This window comes from Bufo bufo, chromosome 8 (assembly GCF_905171765.1).
Source record: "Bufo bufo chromosome 8, aBufBuf1.1, whole genome shotgun sequence".
NCBI classification, from domain to species: Eukaryota; Metazoa; Chordata; class Amphibia; order Anura; family Bufonidae; genus Bufo; species Bufo bufo.
The window spans coordinates 14,637,360-14,660,437 of NC_053396.1; the positions used below are offsets into that span (position 1 = coordinate 14,637,360).

General features: G+C 44.2%; 1 protein-coding gene and 1 long non-coding RNA gene across 7 annotated transcripts in view; one reads left to right on the plus strand and one right to left on the minus strand.

Annotated features, from left to right (window-relative positions):
- Window positions 1–12,430, plus strand: part of RALGPS1 (Ral GEF with PH domain and SH3 binding motif 1) — a 351,272-nt gene extending 338,842 nt beyond the window's left edge. For 4 of the 6 annotated variants that reach the window (XM_040442455.1, XM_040442458.1, XM_040442460.1 and 1 more), the window contains 3 exons: window positions 1,406–1,511; window positions 8,150–8,262; window positions 11,807–12,430. In XM_040442455.1, the coding sequence (XP_040298389.1) occupies window positions 1,406–1,511; window positions 8,150–8,262; window positions 11,807–11,836 (249 nt within the window). In that variant the 3' untranslated portion in view covers window positions 11,837–12,430. Of the gene's footprint in view, window positions 1–1,405; window positions 1,617–8,149; window positions 8,263–11,806 lie in introns of those variants that run through there. The other 2 variants (XM_040442457.1, XM_040442459.1) reach the window with 2 other exon arrangements.
- LOC121009380 overlaps window positions 1–23,078 on the minus strand; it is a 98,317-nt gene that overhangs the window by 44,311 nt on the left and 30,928 nt on the right. Inside the window, exon 2 of the long non-coding RNA XR_005780748.1 lies at window positions 19,842–19,931. This is a non-coding gene — a long non-coding RNA (uncharacterized LOC121009380). The remainder of the gene's footprint in view (window positions 1–19,841; window positions 19,932–23,078) is intronic.

Consider the following 23,078-nt stretch of genomic DNA (forward strand, 5'->3'; position numbering starts at 1 on the left):
ACGCTAAAGTCCTGTTTGCCATGGTAAAGTGTAGTGGGGAAGCAGTATACTTACAGTCCGTGCGGCTTCCTGGGCGCTTCAGAGTGACGTCAGGGCGCCCCACGCGCATGGATGACGTGATCGCATGGATCACGTCATCCATGCGCATGGGGCGCTCTGACGTCATTCTGGAGCGCCCCGGGAGCCGCACGGACGGTAAGTATACTGCTCCCCACTACTACTATGGCAATCAGGACTTTAATAGCGTCCTGGCTGCCATAGTAACACTGAACGCATTTTGAAGACGGATCCGTCTTCAAATGCTTTCAGTTCACTTGCGGTGTTACGGATCCGGCGGGCACCTCCGGCAAATGGAGTACACGACGGATCCGGACAACGCAAGTGTGAAAGAGGCCTAAGGCCATATCCACAAAATGCACATGCGGTCCGTGTTGCATCTGCATTTTTTGGGGACCCCTTGACTTCAATGGGTCTGCGGTCTGCATTTTATGGACAGGTATAGGACATATTCTACCCTTTTGTGGAACGGATTTACAGATGCAGAAAATACATGCTTTCCGCATCTGTAGACCCGTTCCGCAAAAAGATAGACTATGGGGACCACAGACCTATTGAAAATAATGGGTCTGCAAATAAAATGACAGCACAGGGGCCAAAAAACGCATATATGGAAGTGACCTAACACCACAGCGGCTGCTTAGTTATGAGGATAGCTGCTGCTGCTGTGGCTCGGATGCAGAGGATTGTGTGGTGCAGTCTTCACACATCTGGCAAATTAAATCCTCAGAGGCGTGTACAGGCCGCTGTAAAGCGTGGCCACGAGGCCTCGCACAATTACATGCACTCTCTATAGCAGGGATCAGCAACCTTCAGCACTCCAGCTGCTGTGAAACTACAACTCCCAGCATGCAAACATGCTTGGCTGTTCTTATAACTCCTATAAAAGTGAATGGAGCATTCTGGGAGTCGTAGTTTCAAAACACCTGGAGTGCTGCAGGTTGCTGATCCCTGCTCTATAGCATAGCACTGTTATAGCGGCCACACATCAGAAAGGATCATGAAGTCCCATAGTCTAATTCGGAATGTGCCCACTCCTGGCAGGTGCATGACTTCAGGCTCCAACCTATGACTAGGTACATATACAAACACTGCACAAGCTTTGGTATTTTATATGTTTGCTGCCCGTGGTCCAGATCTCCTTGAATGGCGGACCTCACAGCTCCCTTACTGGACAAGGACCTCAGGATAACTCCTTAATGGCAGCTAGGCATATTAGACCTTCACACAAGAGGCCTACTGTATATGCCCAAGTTGTGTTTTTTTATTATTCTATAGGGAAATGGTACCTTTTTGGAAATTTCATGGAGGGAGATCTTATTAATTGCTCCTTGTTTGGTATTTCCAGTACAAGTCTACACCCAGTAAGAAAGTGTCAGTATTGGGATGGATGGTGGTTTTACCAGATGACCCAGAGCATCCAAATATTTTCCAGCTCAACAACCCTGATAAAGGTGAGTAGTGTCACATAGCACGTCCCGTGTCCGCAGGGATTGCTTCATAGATGACATAATCCATCTCAGGCACAAATTGCATAAAATAAATGTTTTACAGCAAGCAGTATATTAAATCTGCAGATAAGTATCAAGAAGGAACTGGTTCTGCTCTGTGTGAAAGGCAAACTGATACTGGGCAGACTGGCTCCAGCGTGAGGAGGAGAAGATACAGTATGGATTAGTGATTCTCATGTACCCTGAGCTCAAATATATTAGTGTCCCCCTGGCATGAAATAGGTGACTCCCACTCAGGCTCAGAATATGAGGGGGAAAGAAGAGATGTCACATGGAGATATCCCCACAGAATGTGATTTCTTGCGCTTTTTATTGTGGGAAGGAGGGGGCGTAGGCTCTACAAGAGGGGGGCGTACGCTCTACAAGAGGGGGGCGTACGCTCTACAAGAGGGGGGGCGTACGCTCTACAAGAGGGGGGCGTAGGCTCTACAAGAGGGGGGCGTAGGCTCTACAAGAGGGGGGCGTAGGCTCTACAAGAGGGGGGCGTAGGCTCTACAAGAGGGGGGCGTAGGCTCTACAAGAGGGGGGCGTAGGCTCTACAAGAGGGGGGCGTAGGCTCTACAAGAGGGGGGCGTAGGCTCTACAAGAGGGGGGCGTACGCTCTACAAGAGGGGGGGCGTAGGCTCTACAAGAGGGGGGCGTACGCTCTACAAGAGGGGGGCGTATACTCTATATCCTTCTAACTCCATTGAAGAGGGAGAAACTACTGAAGGAAAAGAATAGGACATGGGCTGTAATTTGCAGAATGCACGCACAGATGCGGACAGCACAGATCTTCCTTCTATTACAGACTCATTTCATGACTGAGAGCCTTTATTAAAGGGGTATTCCGGTTATGGGATAACTATTAGGTCGGTGGATGCCTAGCACTGGCACTGCCAATGATGAGAACAGAGGTTATAGACAGAGCACCCCTGAAATCAACGGAGTAGCTGCCCCATTTATTTGTATGCGAGTTTTGGAACTAACTGAGCGCTGCACTTGGCTATCTCCTGAACTCCCATAGAAATAGATGGGGCGGCCACATGTATGCCTGGCCAGATGCTGTGTTGATTGTAGGGGGCTCCCACTACAGTCCCTTTTCTCATGATTGGGGGTCCCAGTGCTAGGTACCCATGATCTAATAGTTATCCCCTATCCTATTTACATAACCAGAATACCCCTTTAAATGCTAATTGCACTTCACATGGATTTAGACCTTGGTTCACTATCCACCGTAAGGGAGCCTATAGAATAGATGAGTCTCAAGGCTCAAAAGTCCCACAAACACTGCAAGCGTTAAGATTTACTAAGCAAATGTAACTGTACCTGTATTCTAACTGTAGAATTCTGTCTGTACCGGCAAACACCAAATTACCCTCTTCTGCTGTTACACCGTCAGAGAAGGACTTGGCTAAGGCTACTTTCACACTAGTGTTAATATTTTCTGCTATTGAGATCCGCCATAGGATCTCAGTACCGGAGAAAAACGCTTCCATGTTGTCCCCATTCATTGTCAATGGGAACAAAACGTAACTGAACAGAACAGAGTGCTCCAAAAAGGTTGCATTCCCATACCGGGCATGCTGCAGTTTTCTTTCCGTCATGGGATGCAGAGCAAAACGGATCCGTCAGGACCCACAATGCCAGTCAATGGGGACAGATACGTTTTCTCTGACACAATAGAAAACTGATCCGTCCCCCATTGACTCTCAATGGAGTTCATGACGATCTGTCATGACAATGTTAAAGATAATACAACTGCATCCGTTCATAACGAATGCAGATGGTTGTATTATCAGTAACGGAAGCATTTTTGCTGAACCCTGCCGGATCCAGCAAAAACGCTAGTGCGAAAGTAGCCTAAGACAGGTTTTATAATCTGCTGCCCGTATAATTGCTGCACTTTACTGGTGTACATGTATGGCAGCCACAAGGTGGCGCTCTGTCTAACAGAACTAGCAGATTGCACCCAAATACATAATACAATGACCCTGCAAGTTATGACTGTCAGTATGGAGGTTGGAAAATCCCTTGTAGACAGCGCTGCTGCCTGGCCAACACCCTTTACGCCTCAATCTCATCAAGAGCCAGAAATCGTAATTAATTTGGCAGGTCCCTCAAATGATAACTTAGACTAATAATCCCTTTCTATTGTGATCAGCCTTATTCACCTAATCAGGCCGCTGTTTGACCGATCAATACCCTGTGCGTGTGGCTTGGAAGGAAGGACAGCTACAGGCAGTCTCAGTAATGCAAGATACACCTTGGATTGGGTTTAATGGCTAAAAGAAACAGTTGAGAGATTTCCTGCTTTAGGCCTCATTCACATGAACATGAAAAACGTCAGTTTAAGAACCAAATAGTCTGAGGGACTAATCATGTTACTTTTTTTTTTTTACGGCCAGTGAATAGTGACCGTCACAAAATAGTCTTATTTTTGGCTGTTTTCACAGCCAGACGGACCCTGTTGAAATCAATAGGACCATTTTTAATGGCCATTTAGACAGGAGTGCACCTAACAACTGTTAAAAACAGGTTCACTGTGTAAAAAAAAGGCTTTTCAGGGGTTAAAATAAAAACTAAATATATTCACCTCACCACTTGCACATGCAAATACCCTCGCCCCTCACTGAAGGCAGCAGGACCTGTGCTCCCAGTGTGATGACATCATGCTGGGAGCTTCGGGTCCTGCTGCCTGCAGTCTGCAGCAAGTGTCCCCACGCGACCCATCTCCGCACAGCATAAAAACGTATGGGCTCTGGCAAGGCGACGTTAGTTATTCCCGAAGAATCGCGAGACTTCGGCGAATAAACTTTGGTCATTGATTTTTAAACTTTAACTTCTGATCCGTGCTTTAAAAATCAAATCTCAAGTTATTCACTGAAGTCCCGCAAGACTTCGGTCACAACAAATTTGCCTCGCCAGAGCCCGTACATTTGAATGCTGTACGGAGACTAATCTCCGCATTCAAACAAAGTTTTGAATTAATTGACCTGGGATCTGAAGCTCCATTCACTGAACACTAATTACAGTTGATAGAAGTATCTCTGTATCTCCACCTCCATGGTGTCATCGTGCCTCGTATTATCACAGGGGCCTTCCCATGGAGATGGAGCCATGTGTGTATCGATGAGCAGTTGCATTTTTATGTGTATTTATTCGTGTACGTCTGCTGGTAATTCATGCTACGCCTAAGGACTCTGTCAGTCCGAAACGCGTCAGCGTTACACGATGTGCACATTCTGTTTTTAACTTTCGTTCTTTAACCCCTTAAGGACACAGCCTTTTTACACCTTAGGACCAGGCCATTTTTTGCAAATCTGACCAGTGTCCCTTTAAGTGTTGATAACTTTAAAACGCTTTGACTTATCCAGGCCGTTCTGAGATTGTTTTTTTGTCACATATTGTACTTCATGACACTGGTAAAATGAAGTAAAAAAAAAAATTTTTTTTGCACCAAAAAATACCTAATTTAACAAAAATTTGGAAAGATTTGCAAATTTCAAAGTTTCAGTTTCTCTACTTCTGTAATACATAGTAATACCCCCAAAAATTGTGATGACTTTACATTCCCCATATGTCTACTTCATGTTTGAATTGTTTTGGGAATGATATTTTATTTTTTGGGGATGTTATAAGGCTTAGAAGTTTAGAAGCAAATCTTGAAATTTTTCAGAAATTTACAAAAACTAAATTTTTAGGGACCAGTTCAGGTCTCAAGTCACTTTGCGAGGCTTGCATAATAGAAACCACCCAAAAATGACCCCATCTAAGAAACTACACCCCTCAAGGTATTCAAAACTGATTTTGCATACGTTGTTAACCCTTTAGGTGTTGCACAAGAGTTATTGGCAAATGGGGAGGAAATTTGAGAATTTCATTTTTTTTGTCTAATTTTTCATTTTAACCCATTTTTTCCACTAACAAAGCAAGGGTTAACAGCCAAACAAGACTATCTTTATTGCCCTGACTCTGCCGTTTACAGAAACACCCAATATGTGGCCGTAAACTACTGGGCGTAGAGTGAAAGGTGCGCCGTATGGTTTTTGGAAGGCTGATTTTTATGGACTGGTTTATTTACACCATGTCCCATTTGAACGCCCCTGATGCACCCCTAGAGGAGGAACTCCCTAAAAGTGACCCCATCTAAGAAACTACACCCCCTCAAGGTATTCAAAACTGATTTTACATATGTATCTTTATTGCCCTGACTCTCTGTTTACAGAAACACCCCATATGTGTCCGTAAACTACTGTACGGGCACACAGTAGGGCGTAGAGTGAAAGGTGCGCCGTTTGGTTTTTGGAGGGCTGAGATTGCTGGACTGTTTTTTTGACACCATGTCCCATTTGAAGCCCCCCTAGATTATAAACTCCATAAAAGTGACCCCATCTAAGAAACTACACCCCTCAAGGTATTCAAAACTGATTTTACAAACTTTGTTAACCCTTTAGGTGTTGCACAAGATTTAATGGAAAATAGAGATACAATTTCAAAATTTCACTTTTTTGGCAGATTTTCTATTTTAATATTTTTTTTCCAGTTACAAAGTAAGGGTTAACAGCCAAACAAAACTCATTATTTATGGCCCTGATTCTGTAGTTTACAGAAACACCCCACATGTGGTCGTAAACCTCTGTACGGGCACACGGCAGGGCGCAGAAGGAAAGGAATGCCATACGGTTTTTGGAAGGCAGATTTTGCTGGACTGTTTTTTTGACACCATGTCCCATTTGAAGCCCCCCTGATGCACCCCTAGAGTAAAAACTCCAAAAAAGTGACCAGCATTTTTTTTACCCAGACCCACTTGGTTCTTGAAGATCCAGTGGGTCTGATGTCTGTATAATACAGTACAGTACAATATATATTGTACTGTACTGTATTTCACTCACACTTTGTCTGAACAGATCTCTGCCTTTAGCACAGATCTGTTCAGCACCATGGACAGCATCCTGTTGCCATGGGAACCTTCCCCGTCTGCTCAGAACTTCGCAGACGGGGAAGGGTAAGGAGGGGATCTGTCGGGGGGCTGTCTGGGAGCTCTCTCTCTCTCTCTCTCTCTCTCCCATCGGGGGGCTGCAAAGGCACTGCAGCCCCCCGATGGGAGAGGGAGGGAGCTCCCTCTTACTGTTAACTTTTTCCATACAGCGGTCCATACGGACCGCTGTATGGAAAGGGTTAAACGGCTGACATCGCATCGCAGATGTCAGCCGTTTATACCAGGGTGCCAGCAATGTGCTGGCACCCTGGTATACCCACTAACCACCAACGATCATTCAAGGGGAGGCGGGCGGGGGATCGCGATCCCGCCTGCCGCACCGCCCGCCTCCCACACCGCCCGCAACCCTCCCCCTGCACCTCCCACTGGGCTAAAATCACTCATGGGTGCAGGGGGGGGGGGGAATACAGATCTATTTTTGACATTATAAAGTTTCTGATCCTCGCGGTCAGGGACCGCGGGGATCAGAAACTGCAAAAAGCGCATCAAACCGCAGGTCTGAATTGACCTGCGGTTTGTTGCGATCGCCGACATGGGGGGGGGGGGGGGGGGGGTCACGGGACCCCCCCCCCCGCGCATTTAGCCTAGGTGCACCTTGTTCCGATCACTGCCGGCCGGGCGGCAGTGATCAGAACAACACATGACGTACCGGTACGTCATGTGTCCTTAAGTACCAGGACATCATGACGTACCGGTACGTCATGTGTCCTTAAGAGGTTAATAAAGGCTTACGTGACTTTATTTGTGCAAGTGGTTGCTGGATACGAGGAGGGAGATTTATCAAAACTGGTGTAAAGTAGAACTGCCCATAGCAACCAAACAGATCTCACCTTTTATTTTTCAGAGCTCCTTTGGAAAATGAAAGGTGGAATCTGATTGGTTGCTATGGGCAACTAAGCCAAATCTATTTTACTCTAGTTTTGATAAATCTCAATGTGTTTATATACAGCAGGTGGACGCTTCTAATCCATATATTCTGAAAGTGTTCATTGGTCATAAGATATGATGGAAAGTATATACAATCGATGTGCGGGCGTTGATTATCATTTATTTTTTTTATCCAGTAACTTGGAGCGTACATGCCAGTTACACACATTGGTCAGTATTGGACTTACAGAATATAGTCTTTCCAATTCATGAGACTACTGCCAGGTGTGCACTACTCTACCCATCAGCTGTTGCTAGGCAGGCTGCCTCCCAAACAGAAAAATAGGAAAAGGACATCTATCTAGCAACAGCGCCCATCCCACCCTCCGATTTTTAGGCCTGCTCCTCTCTGAATTCCTCCACTTGTAATAACCAGTGACCGTCCATGGAGGTTGTATCTTGTTTCTAACCCCAGGCAAACTCTCCTCCCCGCCGTGCTCCCAGTATGTGACGGTGGCCATAGCTATAGGATAACTGCGATTGCTTGAGAAAGACTGCGAGGAGTTAAAACATTGGTTTGGGGTGATTACGTAATAAACTACCGCTGCATATACTGAAGAGCGCTGCGGTCTTCTCAACATATTCTCTTATGTCAGGCGTCCACCCACGGCTGTAGGAACAAGGTTGTGCTGCTCGGTATTATTTTTTTTAATGACTTCTCCTTCTTCTTCAGGAAATGTTTACAAGTTCCAGACTGGCTCCCGGTTTCATGCAATTTTATGGCACAAACACTTGGACGACGCATGTAAAAGCAACAGGCCGCCGGTGAGTGACACGGAGCAGCTGGTAAGAGGAATTATTCTATATGAATCCCACAATTTATTAGTCATAGCTGTGAACATAACATAAGAATTACTAGAAGAGCTCCTCTGCCTGTGACCCCATGTCAACACTTCTTGTCAGGGGCATATACAGCTGAAAAAGGGCTTAGTAGGAAGGAGTAAAATGCCCCCTTGCCGATGCTGGTTGACATCACTCCACTGTAGACAAGAGGATTTGATGCTTCCTACACCTTGCCACCATTGTAGGGCTTGTGTAGAGGGTATCCCTGCACAGGTTCTCACCAGTAACATAAGGGGAGAGGCCAGTCTGGGATGGGGCCCCATAGGATTGCAGTTATTGTAAGTACACCTTTGCTTCCTGCCCAGGGTCCATTCACACGTCCGCAAAATGGGTCCGCATCCGTTCCACAATTTTGCGGAATGGGTGCAGACCCATTCATTTTCAATGGGGCCGGAATGTGCTGTCCGCATTTGCGGATCTGCATTTGCGCATCCGTGCTTCCGTTTCCAAAAAAAAATAGAACATGTCCTATTCTTGTCCGCAATTGCGGACAAGATTAGGCATTTTCTATTATAGTACCGGCAATGTGCGGTCCGCAAATTGCGGAATGCACATTGCCAGTGTCCGTGTTTTGCGGATCCGCAAAACACTCACGGACGTGTGAATGGACCCTAAAGGGTACCTGTCAGCAGATTTGTACCTATGACACAGGCTGACCTGTTACATGTGCGCTTGGCAGCTGAAGACATCTGTGTTGGTCCCATGTTCCTATGTGCCCGCATTGCTGAGAAAAATGAAGTTTTAAAATATGCAAATGAGCCTCTAGGAGCAACGGGGGCGTTACCATTACACCTAGAGGCTCTGCTGTCTCTGCAATTGCCACGCCCCTTGCACTTTGATTGACAGGACCAGGCAGTGTAAGCATGATCATACCTGGTCCTGTAAATCAAAGTGCAAGGGGAGTGGCAATTGCAGAGACTCTAGGTGTAATGGTAACGCCCCCGTTGCTCCTAGAGGCTCATTTGCATATTTTAAAACTTCATTTTTCTCAGCAATGTGGGCACATAGGAACATGGGACCAACACAGATGCCGAGCGCACATGCAACAGGTCTGCCAGTGTCATAGGTACAGATGCCCTCATCCTAGGTATGCACTCAGTGATAACCAACATTTCATCCAACAATATGGAGTCATTTGAAGACTGAAGGAAGAAATGTGCTCACAGGTCTCACTGAGGACGGGAAATGCAGGGGTTTTTCTCAGAAAAGAAAGTGTGAGCGACGTTACTGAGAATAAAGCACTACAGAATCACAGAGCCCTGCATTATATACCCTCTTATCTGAAATACTCTGTGGTGCTGTTAGAATTGCAATACTTTGCTTGGTTACAGGTCCAGCGCTGGGAGTTGCCGTCTCAGTTCGGCTGCGCTGCTTGAGTCCCTTGTAATGAGATTTACAGTATAATTTGAGTCCTGATTCTAGTCAAGTGCACGTAATTTGCCGTCTTGTATGCAAAATTGTATTGTTGTTCATCTCTATTTTTATGAGATACTCCCAGAATGTTTTTCTGGCTGCCCTCTGTTAAAAGCGTTTCCAAATAGAAAGAAAAGAGCCACAGATAATGACCTCATATATTGAAATACCAGGAAGATGGAAGACAACACCAGCCAGGGCATACACAGATATCATAGGGCTCTACTGCAAAACTTGACATGGGCCCCCAGTGAAATTTCTGACTGATTTTACAAATTTGTGGAATCCATTTAAGGCTACTTTCAGAGTGGCGTTTTGAATTCCGTTTGTGAGATCCGTTTCAGGGATCTCACAAACGGTTCAAAACGGATTAGTTCAGCCCAATGCATTCTGAATGGATAAGGATCCGTTCAGAATGCATCAGTTTGGCTCCGTTCCGCCTCCATTCCGCTCTGGATGCGGACACCAAAACACTGCTTGCAGCGTTTTGGTGTCCACCTGGCCATGCGGAGCCAAACGGATCCGTCCTGACTTACAATGTAAGTCAATGGGGACGGATCCGTTTTCACTGACACAATATGGTGCAATTGAAAACGGATCCGTCCCCCATTGACTTTAAATGTAAGTCAGGACGGATCCGTTTTGACTTACTTTTTTTTAAAAAGAATAATGCAAACGGATCCGTTCTGAACGGATACAAGTGTTTGCATTATAGGTGCGGATCCGTCTCTGCAGATAATACCCCATTCACTTTCAATGGGGCTGGAACGGATGCAAATCCACATTTCCTGGATCCGCATCCGTTTTTTTGGGATCCGCATCCGTTTTTTCGGGATCCGCAATTTCGTTCCTGGAAAAAATAGAACATGTCCTATTCTTGTCCGCAATTGCGGACCAGTAAAGGCATTTTCTATTATAGTGTCTGTGATGTGCAGATCCGCAAATTGCGGATCGCACATTGCAGGTGTCCGTGCTTTGCGGATCCGCAAAACACTTACGGACGTGTGAATGGACCCTAAAGGACACTCAGAAGAATTAGTTAATTAGCCTCATCAATTCAAAATGAAGTTAATTCTATGAAAAGGGAAGTCCCATCCCGTGAGCTGAATCATTTGCTTGCACACACAGCAATGTGACATCTGAGTGACTGCTACAAACAAACATTCATCGCCTTGAGCTTTTCTTTATTTCAATGTGTTAATTTAAAAAGGAGAAAGATACAGAGACAAAACAGCTCTGACAAGGAGCAGGAATCTAGTCTCGTTATATGTTGCTGGACCTGTTTCCCTTTAACAGGGCTGTAGGCTATTAAATCTTCATTCATTCATTTTCAGACCCCCCTGATATAGGTTTATATATTGTGCTGTTTTCAGACGTTTCCCATTGCGTTGTTTCTCTCCCAGTAATACATGTGAGGTCTGTGTGTCCAGGGTGCTGCTTCCTTCACTAGCTCTCATGTATCAGCCAGAGCTTCATTTTCATGTGTTTTTGAGGGACCGCGCGTTCCATATCCAGAAGAATAAAACCTCTTCAACCTTGACCCATCCAATTATGGAGACATAAGCAATTTATCAGGTCCCACTATCACCAATCCAGGGCTCCTGTTGGATGTCAGAAAATACGCAAGTAGTGAAGTACTATAAGTCACCAGCAACCGTTCCTGCGTAATTGTACCATCCAAGGCTTTCCTCCTTATCTTTAATCTTCTTTTCACAATCGAAACGTAAGACAATAGCAAACAGTCAGAGCAATCTTTATAATCCTGCCCGACCCGCGTTTCGCTCCACGCTTCGTCTCGCCCCTGATTTATGTGAAAGAGTAAATCACAAATCTACAACAGCAAAATGATGGGAATTTTTTTTTTATGACCATTTAAAAGGCTACTCGTTTTTGCATTTAGTAAGCAAAATTAATTATAGAAAAAAAACTAAATCAGCACAAAGTGTCCATAATGTCCAGTATATTCATGTACCTTCAGGAATCCTGTAATGATGTCTTAATGGCATGCTGATTTGTATAACTGCTCCATTAGTGTATAGGAAAACATAACTTCTTTGCTTGTCTCTTCCTGCAGGCTCCCACTAATCTCATGTCTTTTGAATAAAAAGACCAGTCATTTTCCAGATTAAAAAAGTGCCAAACGAATGAGACCTCAGCGAAAACGAGCTACAAGTCTCAAGGGGGACAAGAACATTTGCACCTTCCTCCAAAACTGAAAGGAAAACATAGACATTCGCCATGGAGTCTTGGATGTAGAAGACTGTTTGTTTTGTACCTGGCTGTATTTAACACATTAGTTGCTGACTAATCTTGTGCTCACCGGGAGCCATGGATGGACCTTGGACTACAGGCCACCATCCTTTTTTTGCCTATTGGTTTTTTAACACTGATTTTTAAACTGATCCGCTGCTGTGTGTGCCAGACATGACCTATTTATATTAACCCATGTTGGGTTTTAAGCTCATGACAAAAACAAAGAAAAAAGCCCAAATCTTCAGTGTTACCTATTACAACTTGTCCGACAAAAAGTTAGTGAACAACAGTTTTGTAACTCCAGTGCACTCACCGCTCATCGCTGTGGCCGCCTCATACTTTCGTAGGAAAAAAAAAAAGGGAAAGAAAAAACACAAAAATAGTAAATGGACTTCCTGTACATTGTTCGATGTTGTCTGATCCAATCTGTGAGCATGAATTTTGGCACAAAAATAATGATTTAAAAAAATATATATATATCTTTTTATTTAGTTTTCTTTTAGTTGTGGAGCAGGAGAATCTTTATTGATCTGAACAATATTTTATTTTTATTTACTATATTAGCATAAAAAAAAGTGTAGGGACTGATTGTACCCAATGAAATGTGTGGTTAAAGGTACAGGTTTCATTACATCACAGAGAAAATTGATGAGGGAAGAACAGACTCGGCTCACAGTGATGTCTTCTAACGTGTATTTTTATGAGTTTCCCCCATGAGGTTAAATTGTTTCCCACAAACGCTAGGCTGGGACCTCCATTCTTGGGAGAGAGGTGGCCCTGTCTCCATCATAGTGTTTAAGAGATAGACTATAAGGGTACATTGACAGGGCTCTTAAAAACGGATACACTGTTTTTCATGGCCATTTTGCATCCATGTGTGCCTCCATTTTCTGGGCATTAAAACGGATGAATTGCATAGGCTTTTTTTATTTTTTTTATTGAACCCCTGCAGTGCCTCCAGTATAAATAGTGGCCCCACACAGTGCCTTCTGTAGATATAATGCCCCCGCAGCCAAACTTTGCAGACTCTGGTTCGGTGTTCATGTGGTGTAGGAATTCTGTTATGATGGAATTCGTAGACTGAATGCAAAACGGAAGGCTTTAAGAGGCATTCGGTTTTGATCCGTCATAATAGAACTCTATTTTACTATTATTTATTATTATAGTGCCATTCATTCCATAATACAGACAATTGCACTAAGCATAAACAAGACTAGTTACAAACTGGTACAGAAGGAGAGAGGGCCCACAATCTACATGGTATGGGAGAAGGACACAGTAGGTGCGGGTGAAGCTGGTCATGGCGGTATAGAGGCAGCAGGGTCACTGGTTGTGGCCAAGCATAACGGAAACCAGACCGATCAAAACGGAATGCCTCTTAAAGGCTTCCATTTTGCATTTCGTCTACGAATTCCGTTATAATGTAACCCCTAACGGAATTCCTACACCACCCGAACATTGAACCTGTAAAGTTTGGGTTCGCTCATTACTAGTCAGAAGGGGCAAAATAAAATAAAAAATAAGAATGATTACTCACCTCCACCATTCCAGTGCTGCTACAGTCCCGCTGCCAATCAGTGGCCTAAATGTGTTGAGTCGGGACAGGAAGTGAAGAGTAGTGAGGACCAGAGCAGTATCAAAATGGCAGCGACGAAGGATTGGTGAGAAATAGGCGAGTAATCATTCTATTAGAATTTTAACCCCTTCTGACCAGTATTCTTAAAAGAAAAATGTTAATGGAAAACCCTTATAAAGGGGTTGTCCGATTTCATAATACTGACGTATGCTCATCAATATCAGATCTGTCAGACTTCCTTCACTGCTGCCGATCAGCTGTTTGAGGAGGCTGCACTGCTGCTTCCTCTTCAATGTTTACCTGTATGCGGACTAGATGGTATCAGTGGTGCAGTGTAGTTATAGTTGTTCATCCCATTCACTTGAATTGGAGAGGAAGCTGTGATTACACTGCACCGCTGCTACAATCTAGGTGTGCAGATAAATATTGAAGAGGATAGCACTTGAACATGCGCTGCAGCCCCTTCAAACAGCTGTTCAGGAGTGGTGTCGGACCCCCACTGATCTGATATCCTGACAATATTAGGCACATCCTCTGGCCACCCATGCACCTAAACAGCAATGTTTCGTCTGTCTTCATTTACACCAGATAACCTTGTTGCAGTCGCTGGCTACGTCCCTCCCCGCCCTCACCACACCCACTTTCAGAAAAGTGGCAAGGGCGATGTAAAAACGCCAATTGCAACAATATTTTGTCACAATGGCATCTAAACACAAGGTTTACAACTTTTTAATACCAGAAATCGGGTGCAGGAAGATGATAAATCTCCCCTTGTATGCTTTAAAACAGACTGAAATGTAGGCACATAATGCTTTGCAGGCAGACATCACATTCAGATTTACCTAAGGTGGGGGCAGGGCTTTTCCAATTGAGGTTATAGATCACAAGCCGCTATGAGCTGCTCATTTGTGTATTGGTTGGATATACAGTTGCAAGAAAAAGTATGTGAACCCTTTGGAATGATATGGATTTCTGCACAAATTGGTCATAAAATGTGATCTGATCTTCATCTAAGTCACAACAATAGACAATCACAGTCTGCTTAACCTAATAACACACAAAGAATTAAATGTTTACATGGTGTGTTCAATAAAAACATGGTAACATTCACAGTGAAGGTGGAAAAAGTATGTGAACCCCTAGACTAATGACATCTCCAAGAGCTAATTGGAGTGAGGTGTCCATTCAATGAGATGAGATTGGAGGTGTTGGTTACAGCTGCCCTGCCGCATACAAAACACACACCAGTTCTGGGTTTGCTTTTCACAAGAAGCATTGCCTTATGTGAATGATGCCTCGTACAAAAGAGCTGTCAGAAGACCTACGATTAAGAATTGTTGACTTGTATAAAGCTGGAAAGGGTTATAAACGTATCTCCGAAAGCCTTGCTGTTCATCAGTCCACGGTAAGACAAATTGTCTATAAATGGAGAAAGTTCAGCACTGCTGCTACTCTCCCTAGGAGTGGCCGTCCTGTAAAGATGACTGCAAGAGCACAGCGCAGACTGCTCAATGAGGTGAAGAAGAATCCTAGAGTGTCAGCTAAAGACTTACAAAAGTCTCTGGCATATGCTAGCATCCCTGTTAGCGAATCTACGATACGTAAAACACTAAACAAGAATGGATTTCATGGGAGGATACCACAGAGGAAGCCACTGCTGTCCAAAAAAAACATTGCTGCACTTTTACAGTTTGCACAAGAGCACCTAAATGTTCCACAGAAGTACTGGCAAAATATTCTGTGGACAGATGAAACCAAAGTTGAGTTGTTTGGAAGAAACACACAACACTATGTGTAGAGAAAAAGAGGCACAGCACACCAACATCAAAACCTCATCCCAACTGTGAACTGTGGGGGCATCATGGTTTGGGGCTGCTTTGCTGCGTCAGGGCCTGGACGGATTGCGGTCATCGAAGGAAAAATTAATTCCTAAGTTTATCAAGACATTTTGCAGGAGAACTTAAAGGGATTCTGTCATGAGATTTGAGCCCTATTAGCTAAACATATCGCCAGGTCCGTACTAATAACATGAATCCTAAACTGCCCTTATTAAACCTGCTTGTGGCTCTATTAGGCCAAAAAACTGGTTTTTATAAGCTGTCACTCACCTACCTAAGGTGCCCAAGGGGTTTTACGTTAACCCAGGCTGCCCGCCCGCACCCCTCGCCGTCTGGTGCCCAGCGCCGCCTTCCTCACCTCAGCCCCGCCTCCGCAATCCTCCCGTCCCTCTGCTAGATCCGGCGCCTGCGCACTAGGCTCAGCCTGATGCGCCGCGGACTCCTGGCAGCGGCTTCGTTGAGCGAAGTGCGCATGCGCCGGCCTGATGCGCACTTCGCTCAACGAAGCCGCTGCCAGGAGTCTGCAGCGCATCAGGCTGAGCCTAGTGCGCTGGAGCCGGATCTAGCAGAGGGACGGGAGGATTGCGGAGGCGGGGCTGAGGTGAGGAAGGCGGCGCTGGGCACCAGACGGCGAGGGGTGCGGGCCGGCACCCTGGGTTAACGTAAAACCCCTTGGGCACCTTAGGTAGGTGAGTGACAGCTTATAAAAACCATTTTGGGCTAATAGAGCCACAAGCAGGTTTAATAAGGGCAGTTTAGGATTCATGTTATTAGTACGGACCTGGCCATATGTTTAGCTTCTAGGGCTCAAATCTCATGACAGAATCCCTTTAAGGCCATCTGTCCACCAGCTGAAGCTCAACAGAAGATGGGTTTTGCAACAGGACAACGACCCAAAGCATAGAAGTAAATCAACAGAATGGCTTAAACAGAAGAAAATACGCCTTCTGGAGTGGCCCAGTCAGAGTCCTGACCTCAACCCGATTGAGATGCTGGGGCATGACCTCAAGAAAGCGATTCACACCAGACATCCCAAGAATATTGCTGAACTGAAACAGTTCTGTAAAGAGGAATGGTCAAGAATTACTCCTGACCGTTGTGCACGTCTGATCTGCAACTACAGGAAACGTTTGGTGGAAGTTATTGCTGCCAAAGGAGGTTCAACCAGTTATTAAATCCAAGGGTTCACATACTTTTTCCACCTGCACTGTGAATGTTTACATGGTGTGTTCAATAAAAACAAGGTAACATTTAATTCTTTGTGTTTTATTAGTTTAAGCAGACTGTGATTGTCTATTGTTGTGACTTAGATGAAGATCAGATCACATTTTATCACCAATTTGTGCAGAAATCCATATCATTCCAAAGGGTTCACATACTTTTTCTTGCAATTGTAGCTCCTGCAGTTCTTTATGTGTAGATCCAAATGGGCATCATATTGCCATACATTGTTTGGATACATCTCCATTGCACAGATGCTGTGGAAACAGTTTCCTTAGACATTACTAATATAACGCATTACATTCAGATGAACTTCCTTAGAAATTAAAGGGAACTCTGCAGACGCCAGTGGGAAAGAAGCCAAGATTTTCTTTTGAGACCCGGGAGCTTTCATTTAAAAGGGAATTTTCCTAAATGTTTTTTTACAATGTAACAGATGTTTTCTATTTTTATGAAAAACTGTAAATTTGGAATTGCCTAACATAACAGCTGGATCTAATGTCACGTGGCTTGAGTTTGCCCACCCTTTTTGTGGCATTTATACAAATCTTACTTTCATTGTGTTTTGGGTTTTAAAGAGATACTCTTAGTTAAAGAAATTCTGCTGTTTCAGTGTATCCTATAGATCAACTGTGCAAGCAATGAGAAGAAACTTTGTAATATATCTTCTAAGTGAACTATACCTCTTTCTCCATGTAGCAGATTCCTTTCCTTGTCCACCCCCCTGTGCTGATCATTCACTCTGATTTTACTGCTGAAATCAAACATCAGTGAGCCAAAGATGAAGATATATTATCAGTCCAATGAGATCAGGTTACAGCTGCCACCCATAAATGGCTATAGCAAGGGAGGAAGGAGCAGCTACAGAGAGAGAGAGGCGCTGCTGCTTATTCTGAAAAGTATGAGAGTTCTCCTGTCATCTCTGTTTGCAGTGCCCACAAAATAATTCTGAATTTTGCTGTTCCTCTATTACTTCTCCTGGAACAACACATTATTTCAATAGGCACTACCATTTCTCTTGTCAAGTGGACAAGCTCTTACACAGCTCACATAGTCCAATCGGTGCTCACAGTGTAAGGACACATCCTAGTGTCAAGGGAATGGTAACTGAAGGGACATGTATAAATTGTCAGAATAGCTCTGTAGAAAACAAAGACAAGGTGAGAAGAGGCGGGCAGGTGGATTTCCATTTGCCCATTACTTTTGTTGTCAAGAGAGATGAGACGTGGCCAGTCTGGCATAGTGCCCCCTCTAACCATTTGGGACACACATATATATCACCTGCATGTGTATAGAGGGGTTGGCAGGAATAGACAGCTAGCTATCTAATGTGTTTGGCCAGACTAGATGTTAAGAGTGCAAAAGGTCTGCCCCGGGCAATTTCGCGTTTTCCACTCCCTGCCTTATTTTTTTTTTTATTGTTTATGTATTTATTTTTTTATTCTAGGGAAAGGGAGGTGATTTTAATATTATTATTTATTTTTTTACGTCACACTGCAATCATTAGAGTGCAACTTGTATTCTATAATTCATACTCATGAATTATAGAATACAGAATTCAGTTTCAATGCTGTGCTGCCATCTGCAGGCCAGCATTGGAATATACTAGTAATCGGCCTGTAAGCCTAATACAGGCTTAGGCCTATTACTAATACAGGCCGCCTTACCAGGTCTCAGCCAGGGAAGCGCGTGGCTCTTGGTTTTAACACTCCCAGATGGTCACATTTGACCACAACATCTGAAGGGGTTAAACGTCCGCAATCGACATTACTGCCAATCTCAGACCTTACCCCCGGGTCTCTGCTGTGCCAAGCAGCAGAAACTCTGAAGTTATGGTGCTTGCAAGCACCATCTTTAAAGACTCGTACGGCGGAGGTCCAGAAGGGTTTAAAGGGGTTGTGTACGGGTCTTATATTGATAACCAATAATTAGGATAGGTCATCAGTATCAAATCAGCAGGGGACCAAACCCGGCACCCCCGCTGACCAGCTGTTTGAAGAGGAGGCGGCGGCGCTCCATGTGAGCGCTACTTCCTCTTCTTTACACTGCCCATCATCTTGGTCATCAATATAAAACCCCTGCATAAGGTGAAGATTTGTGTGCAGAAAATCCACAAGAAATCTTCACCAAAAACACACGTAAATCTGTACTATTTATCACAATTGTCTGTGTTAACACAAATAATTGACATGCTGTAGATTTCGTACAGCAGGTCAATTCCCACATGAAAGAAAAAAGCAGTGTACATGAGATTTGTCAAAAAATCTGTGTGGAAAAACCGCAGGTAATCTACTTTGTGTGTGATTAACCTAATAGGGGTTTCCAGGATTAAAGAATATGGCTGCTTTCTTACTAAAAGAGTGCCACCCCTGTCCATGGTTTGTGTCTGACATTGAAGTGAATGGGGATGAGGTGCAATACCACACTGCCTGTGGACAGGTGTGGTGCAGCTTATGGAAGAAAGCGGCACCACACTGGACGATCGAGTTTCTAACCCTGGACCATCGAGTTTCATTTGGTGAGAAATGTTAACCAATTGTATTACCAGATGCAGGAATGAGTGTGCAGCTCATGTATAAATTGGTCTGGGAATGCCTTTGCTTGATTAAAGCACCTGGGATTGTAGAACATCGCAGGAATAACAGAAGAACTGCACAGTTTAGAGTTTTAAAAGGGGTTTTCCAAGTTTTTTTTTACTGATGACCTATCCTCGGAATAGGTCATCAGTATCTGATCGGTGGAGGTCCGACACCCCGGACCCCTGCCGATCAGCTGTTTGAGAAGGTACCAGGGTTCACACTGGCACAGTGCCGTACATTGTATAGCGGCCGTGCTTGGTATTGTAGCTCAGCTCTATTCACTTCAGTGGGGATGAGCAACGCCTAGGCCATGTGACCGATGAACGTTACATCATATGGCCTAGACCAGGGATGCCCAACCTGCGGCCCTCCAGCTGTGCAAAACTACAACTCCCAGCATGCCCGGACAGCCTACAGCAGGTCATGGTGGGAGTTGTAGTTTTACAACATCTGGAGGGCTGCAGGTTGGGCATCCCTGGCCTAGACTAAGCTGCGGCACTACTGCGAGAGCCGGTGTCTTCTCAAACAGTTGATCGGCAGGGGTCCCTGTTTTCAGACCTCCACCGACCAGTAAAAAAAACACTTGGAAAACCCCTTTAAACAAAGATCCCCCAGAATTGTTATTTATGGGAATACACGTACTTGGTAAGAGACATGTCAGGAGAGCGGACAGATCCTCTTCAGTGACTGAAAACCCAAGCCAGGCACCAATGGTAAACAGAGAATCATGATCTGGTTATAAAAGATAAGATTACAAATTAAATTGTGGAATTATAAACAGGGTTGATAGCTCTGGTCTATAGATCAGTAACATCCAGAATATCATAGAAAATTACATTAAAATGCTTTATCTAATGTTTCAATTCAAAAAAGATTAGGATTAGAGATAAACGAATTTCATAACATGAAATTTGCCCATCTCTAATTAGGATCTCTACATTTCTTGCTGGCTATGTGCGGTTTATTCTCCATCCTGTTTGTGCAAGATATCTACAGATCTGTGTGCATTCTGCAGACATCACATAGCTCCATTATCACGCTGTATATGAGCTCAGTAACTTATTGGAAGCACCAACAGCCCAGAGATATGTAGTCCATCACAAATAGTTTGTTAGGTCTATTTCTACTGAATTTTTTAATTTAGAATTATCTGTAAATGTATATTTTGTCTGGGCTCATTGCCATGAAGAGAGGGTTTGCATTCAGAGGTTGGAGGAAACCATAGGAGCCAGTACCAGTCTCCTTCCTTAGTGCCCTCTCCCACACATTGTTACCATCATCTCTACAGGACGACCCCAAGTCCATATGCTGAAATTTGAGTTTATGAATAACAGATTGGGGTCTTCACTGCGGACCTCCCCACCATTAATCAGAGACGAGTACCACTGCAAAGACACTATTCAGTCAGATGTGTGCCATGCAATACAACTTTTCCCGTGAGGCAGGGCTCATTAGCAATGGTAATAGTAAATTATCGGTTTATAATAAAAAATACTAAATGGAATAGTTTGTGCCAAAATTCATGAACTGTAGTTTAACTCATGATGCCAGCAATGGCTGCCACCACCTGTGGAGTAAGGTGTACGGTGGCAGTTCTTTATATCGTTCACAGTTTACACTGTTTTAGACTTTTGTCACCTCATCCCTGGTGGAGGCCCCCACAGGTGCTCTGTTAAGCACCACATCCCGACCACTGCATGCCATTTGTAGGACTTTTTGTGCCAGGGCGGCTGTTTAGCCATGACCGTATACAAGACGTCGCCTGTTCTTGCTCCATGTTGTGCTGTAATGTTCAGTGTTACAGTACGAGGACAACGTCACGATTTTCCTCTGTTTCATGTGGGAATTCACGCACTTTTTAAGATACAAGTTGTAAAGTTGTTAATAAGCTGTAAACAATAAAAATTACTGGACAAGAGGATGGCTGCCGTGTGATGATATCGAGCCGAGCTGCTGAATACGTGGATTATATTTAACATATTATGACGGATCTGCCTTCTCACCATTTTTATTATTATTTATTTATTTATAAAACATTCGCGAATTCGAGATTATTTTCTTGATTGTGAAAAATCGGCAATGTAATATTCGCGTAATGCGTGCGAAATACAGGCGTGGGTCACTTTTGCTACATTTTCCAAGCTGCTAGAAGTTTCCTGAGACTGGAGCAAATGGTTGGCACAGCAAAACATTACAATAGCTTTATATGCAGATAGAGTGCACCAATATATTCGCAATTGCGCTAAATCGGCACTAATGATGCAAATATGTTGCCGCAATACATGAAACTTCACATTTTAGCAGGTCTGCATGTATAGGACAGCAGAACCTATCAGCTACACTATATCCGGATCTAACCTACACTGACTATCTCCCACTATCTGTATTATATATACAGTGAGGAACAGAAGTATTTGAACACCCTGCGATTTTGCAAGTTCTCCCACTTAGAAATCATGGAGGGGTCTGAAATTCATATTGTAGGTGCATTCCCACTCAGAGACAGAATAAAAAAAATAAAATCGGGAAATCACATTGTATGATTTTTAAAGAATTTATTTGTCGTGCACTGCTGAACATTAGTATTTAAACACCTGAGAAAATCTGTGTTAATATTTGGTCCAGAAGCCATTGTTTGCAATTACAGAGGTCAAACGTTTCCTGTAATTCTTGACCAGGTTTGCAGACACTGCAGCAGGGATGTTGTCCCACTCCTCCACACAGATCTCCTCTAGATCTGTCAGGTTTCGGGGCTGTCGCTGAGCAACACAGAGTTTCAGCTCCCTCAAAAGATGTTCTATTGGATTTAGGTCTGAAGACTGCTTAGGCCACTCCAGAACCTTGATATGCTTCTTACGGAGCTACTCCTTGGTTATCCTGGCTGTGTGCTTTGGGTCGTTGTCATGTTGGAAGACCCAGCCACGACCCATCTTCAATGCTCTGACTGAGGGAAGGAGATTGTTGCTCAAAATCTCAAAATAAATGGCCCCATTTATCCTCTCCTTAATACTGTGCAGTCGTCCTGTCCCCTTCGCAGAAAAGCACCCCCAAAGCATGATGTTACCACCCTCATGGTTCACAGTAGGGATGGTCTTCTTGGGATGCAAGTCATCCTTTTTCCTCCAAACACGAGTGAAGTTTAGACCATAAAGTTCTACTTTGGTCTCATCTGACCACATGACTTTCTCCCATGCCTCCTCTGGATCATCCAGATGGTCATTGGCAAACTTCAGACAGACCTGGACATGTGATGACTTGAGCAGGGGAACCTTCCGTGCAATACATGATTTGAAACCATGACGGCGTAGTGTTCTACCGACAGTGACCTTTGAAACTGTGGTCCCAGCTCTCCTCATGTCATTGACCAGCTCCTCCCTTGTAGTTCTGGGCTGATTCCTCACCTTTCTTATCATCAGTGATACCCCACGAGGTAAGATCTTGCATGGAGCCCCAGTCCGAGGGAGACTGATAGTCGTCTTTAGCCTCTTCCATTTTCTAACAATTGCTCCAACAGTTGATCTATTTTCACCAAGCTGCTTGGCAATTGCCCTGTAGCCCTTTCCAGCCTTGTGGAGGTCCACAATTTTGTCTCTGGTGTCTTTGACAGCTCTTTGGTCTTGCCCATGGTACTAGTTGGCGTCTGACTGACTGTGGGGTGGACAGGGGTCTTTAAAGAGCTCAGACGGGTGCTACTAAGTTAGATTAATGAGTGGAGTAGAGGTGGACTTTTTAAAGGCACAGTAACAGGTCTTTGAGAGCCAGAATTCTTGCTGTTTCTCAGGTGCTTAAATAGTTATCTTCAGCAGTGCAAGACAAATACATTCTTTAAAAATCATACAATGTGATTTCCCAATTTTTTTTTTTTAATTCTGTCTCTCA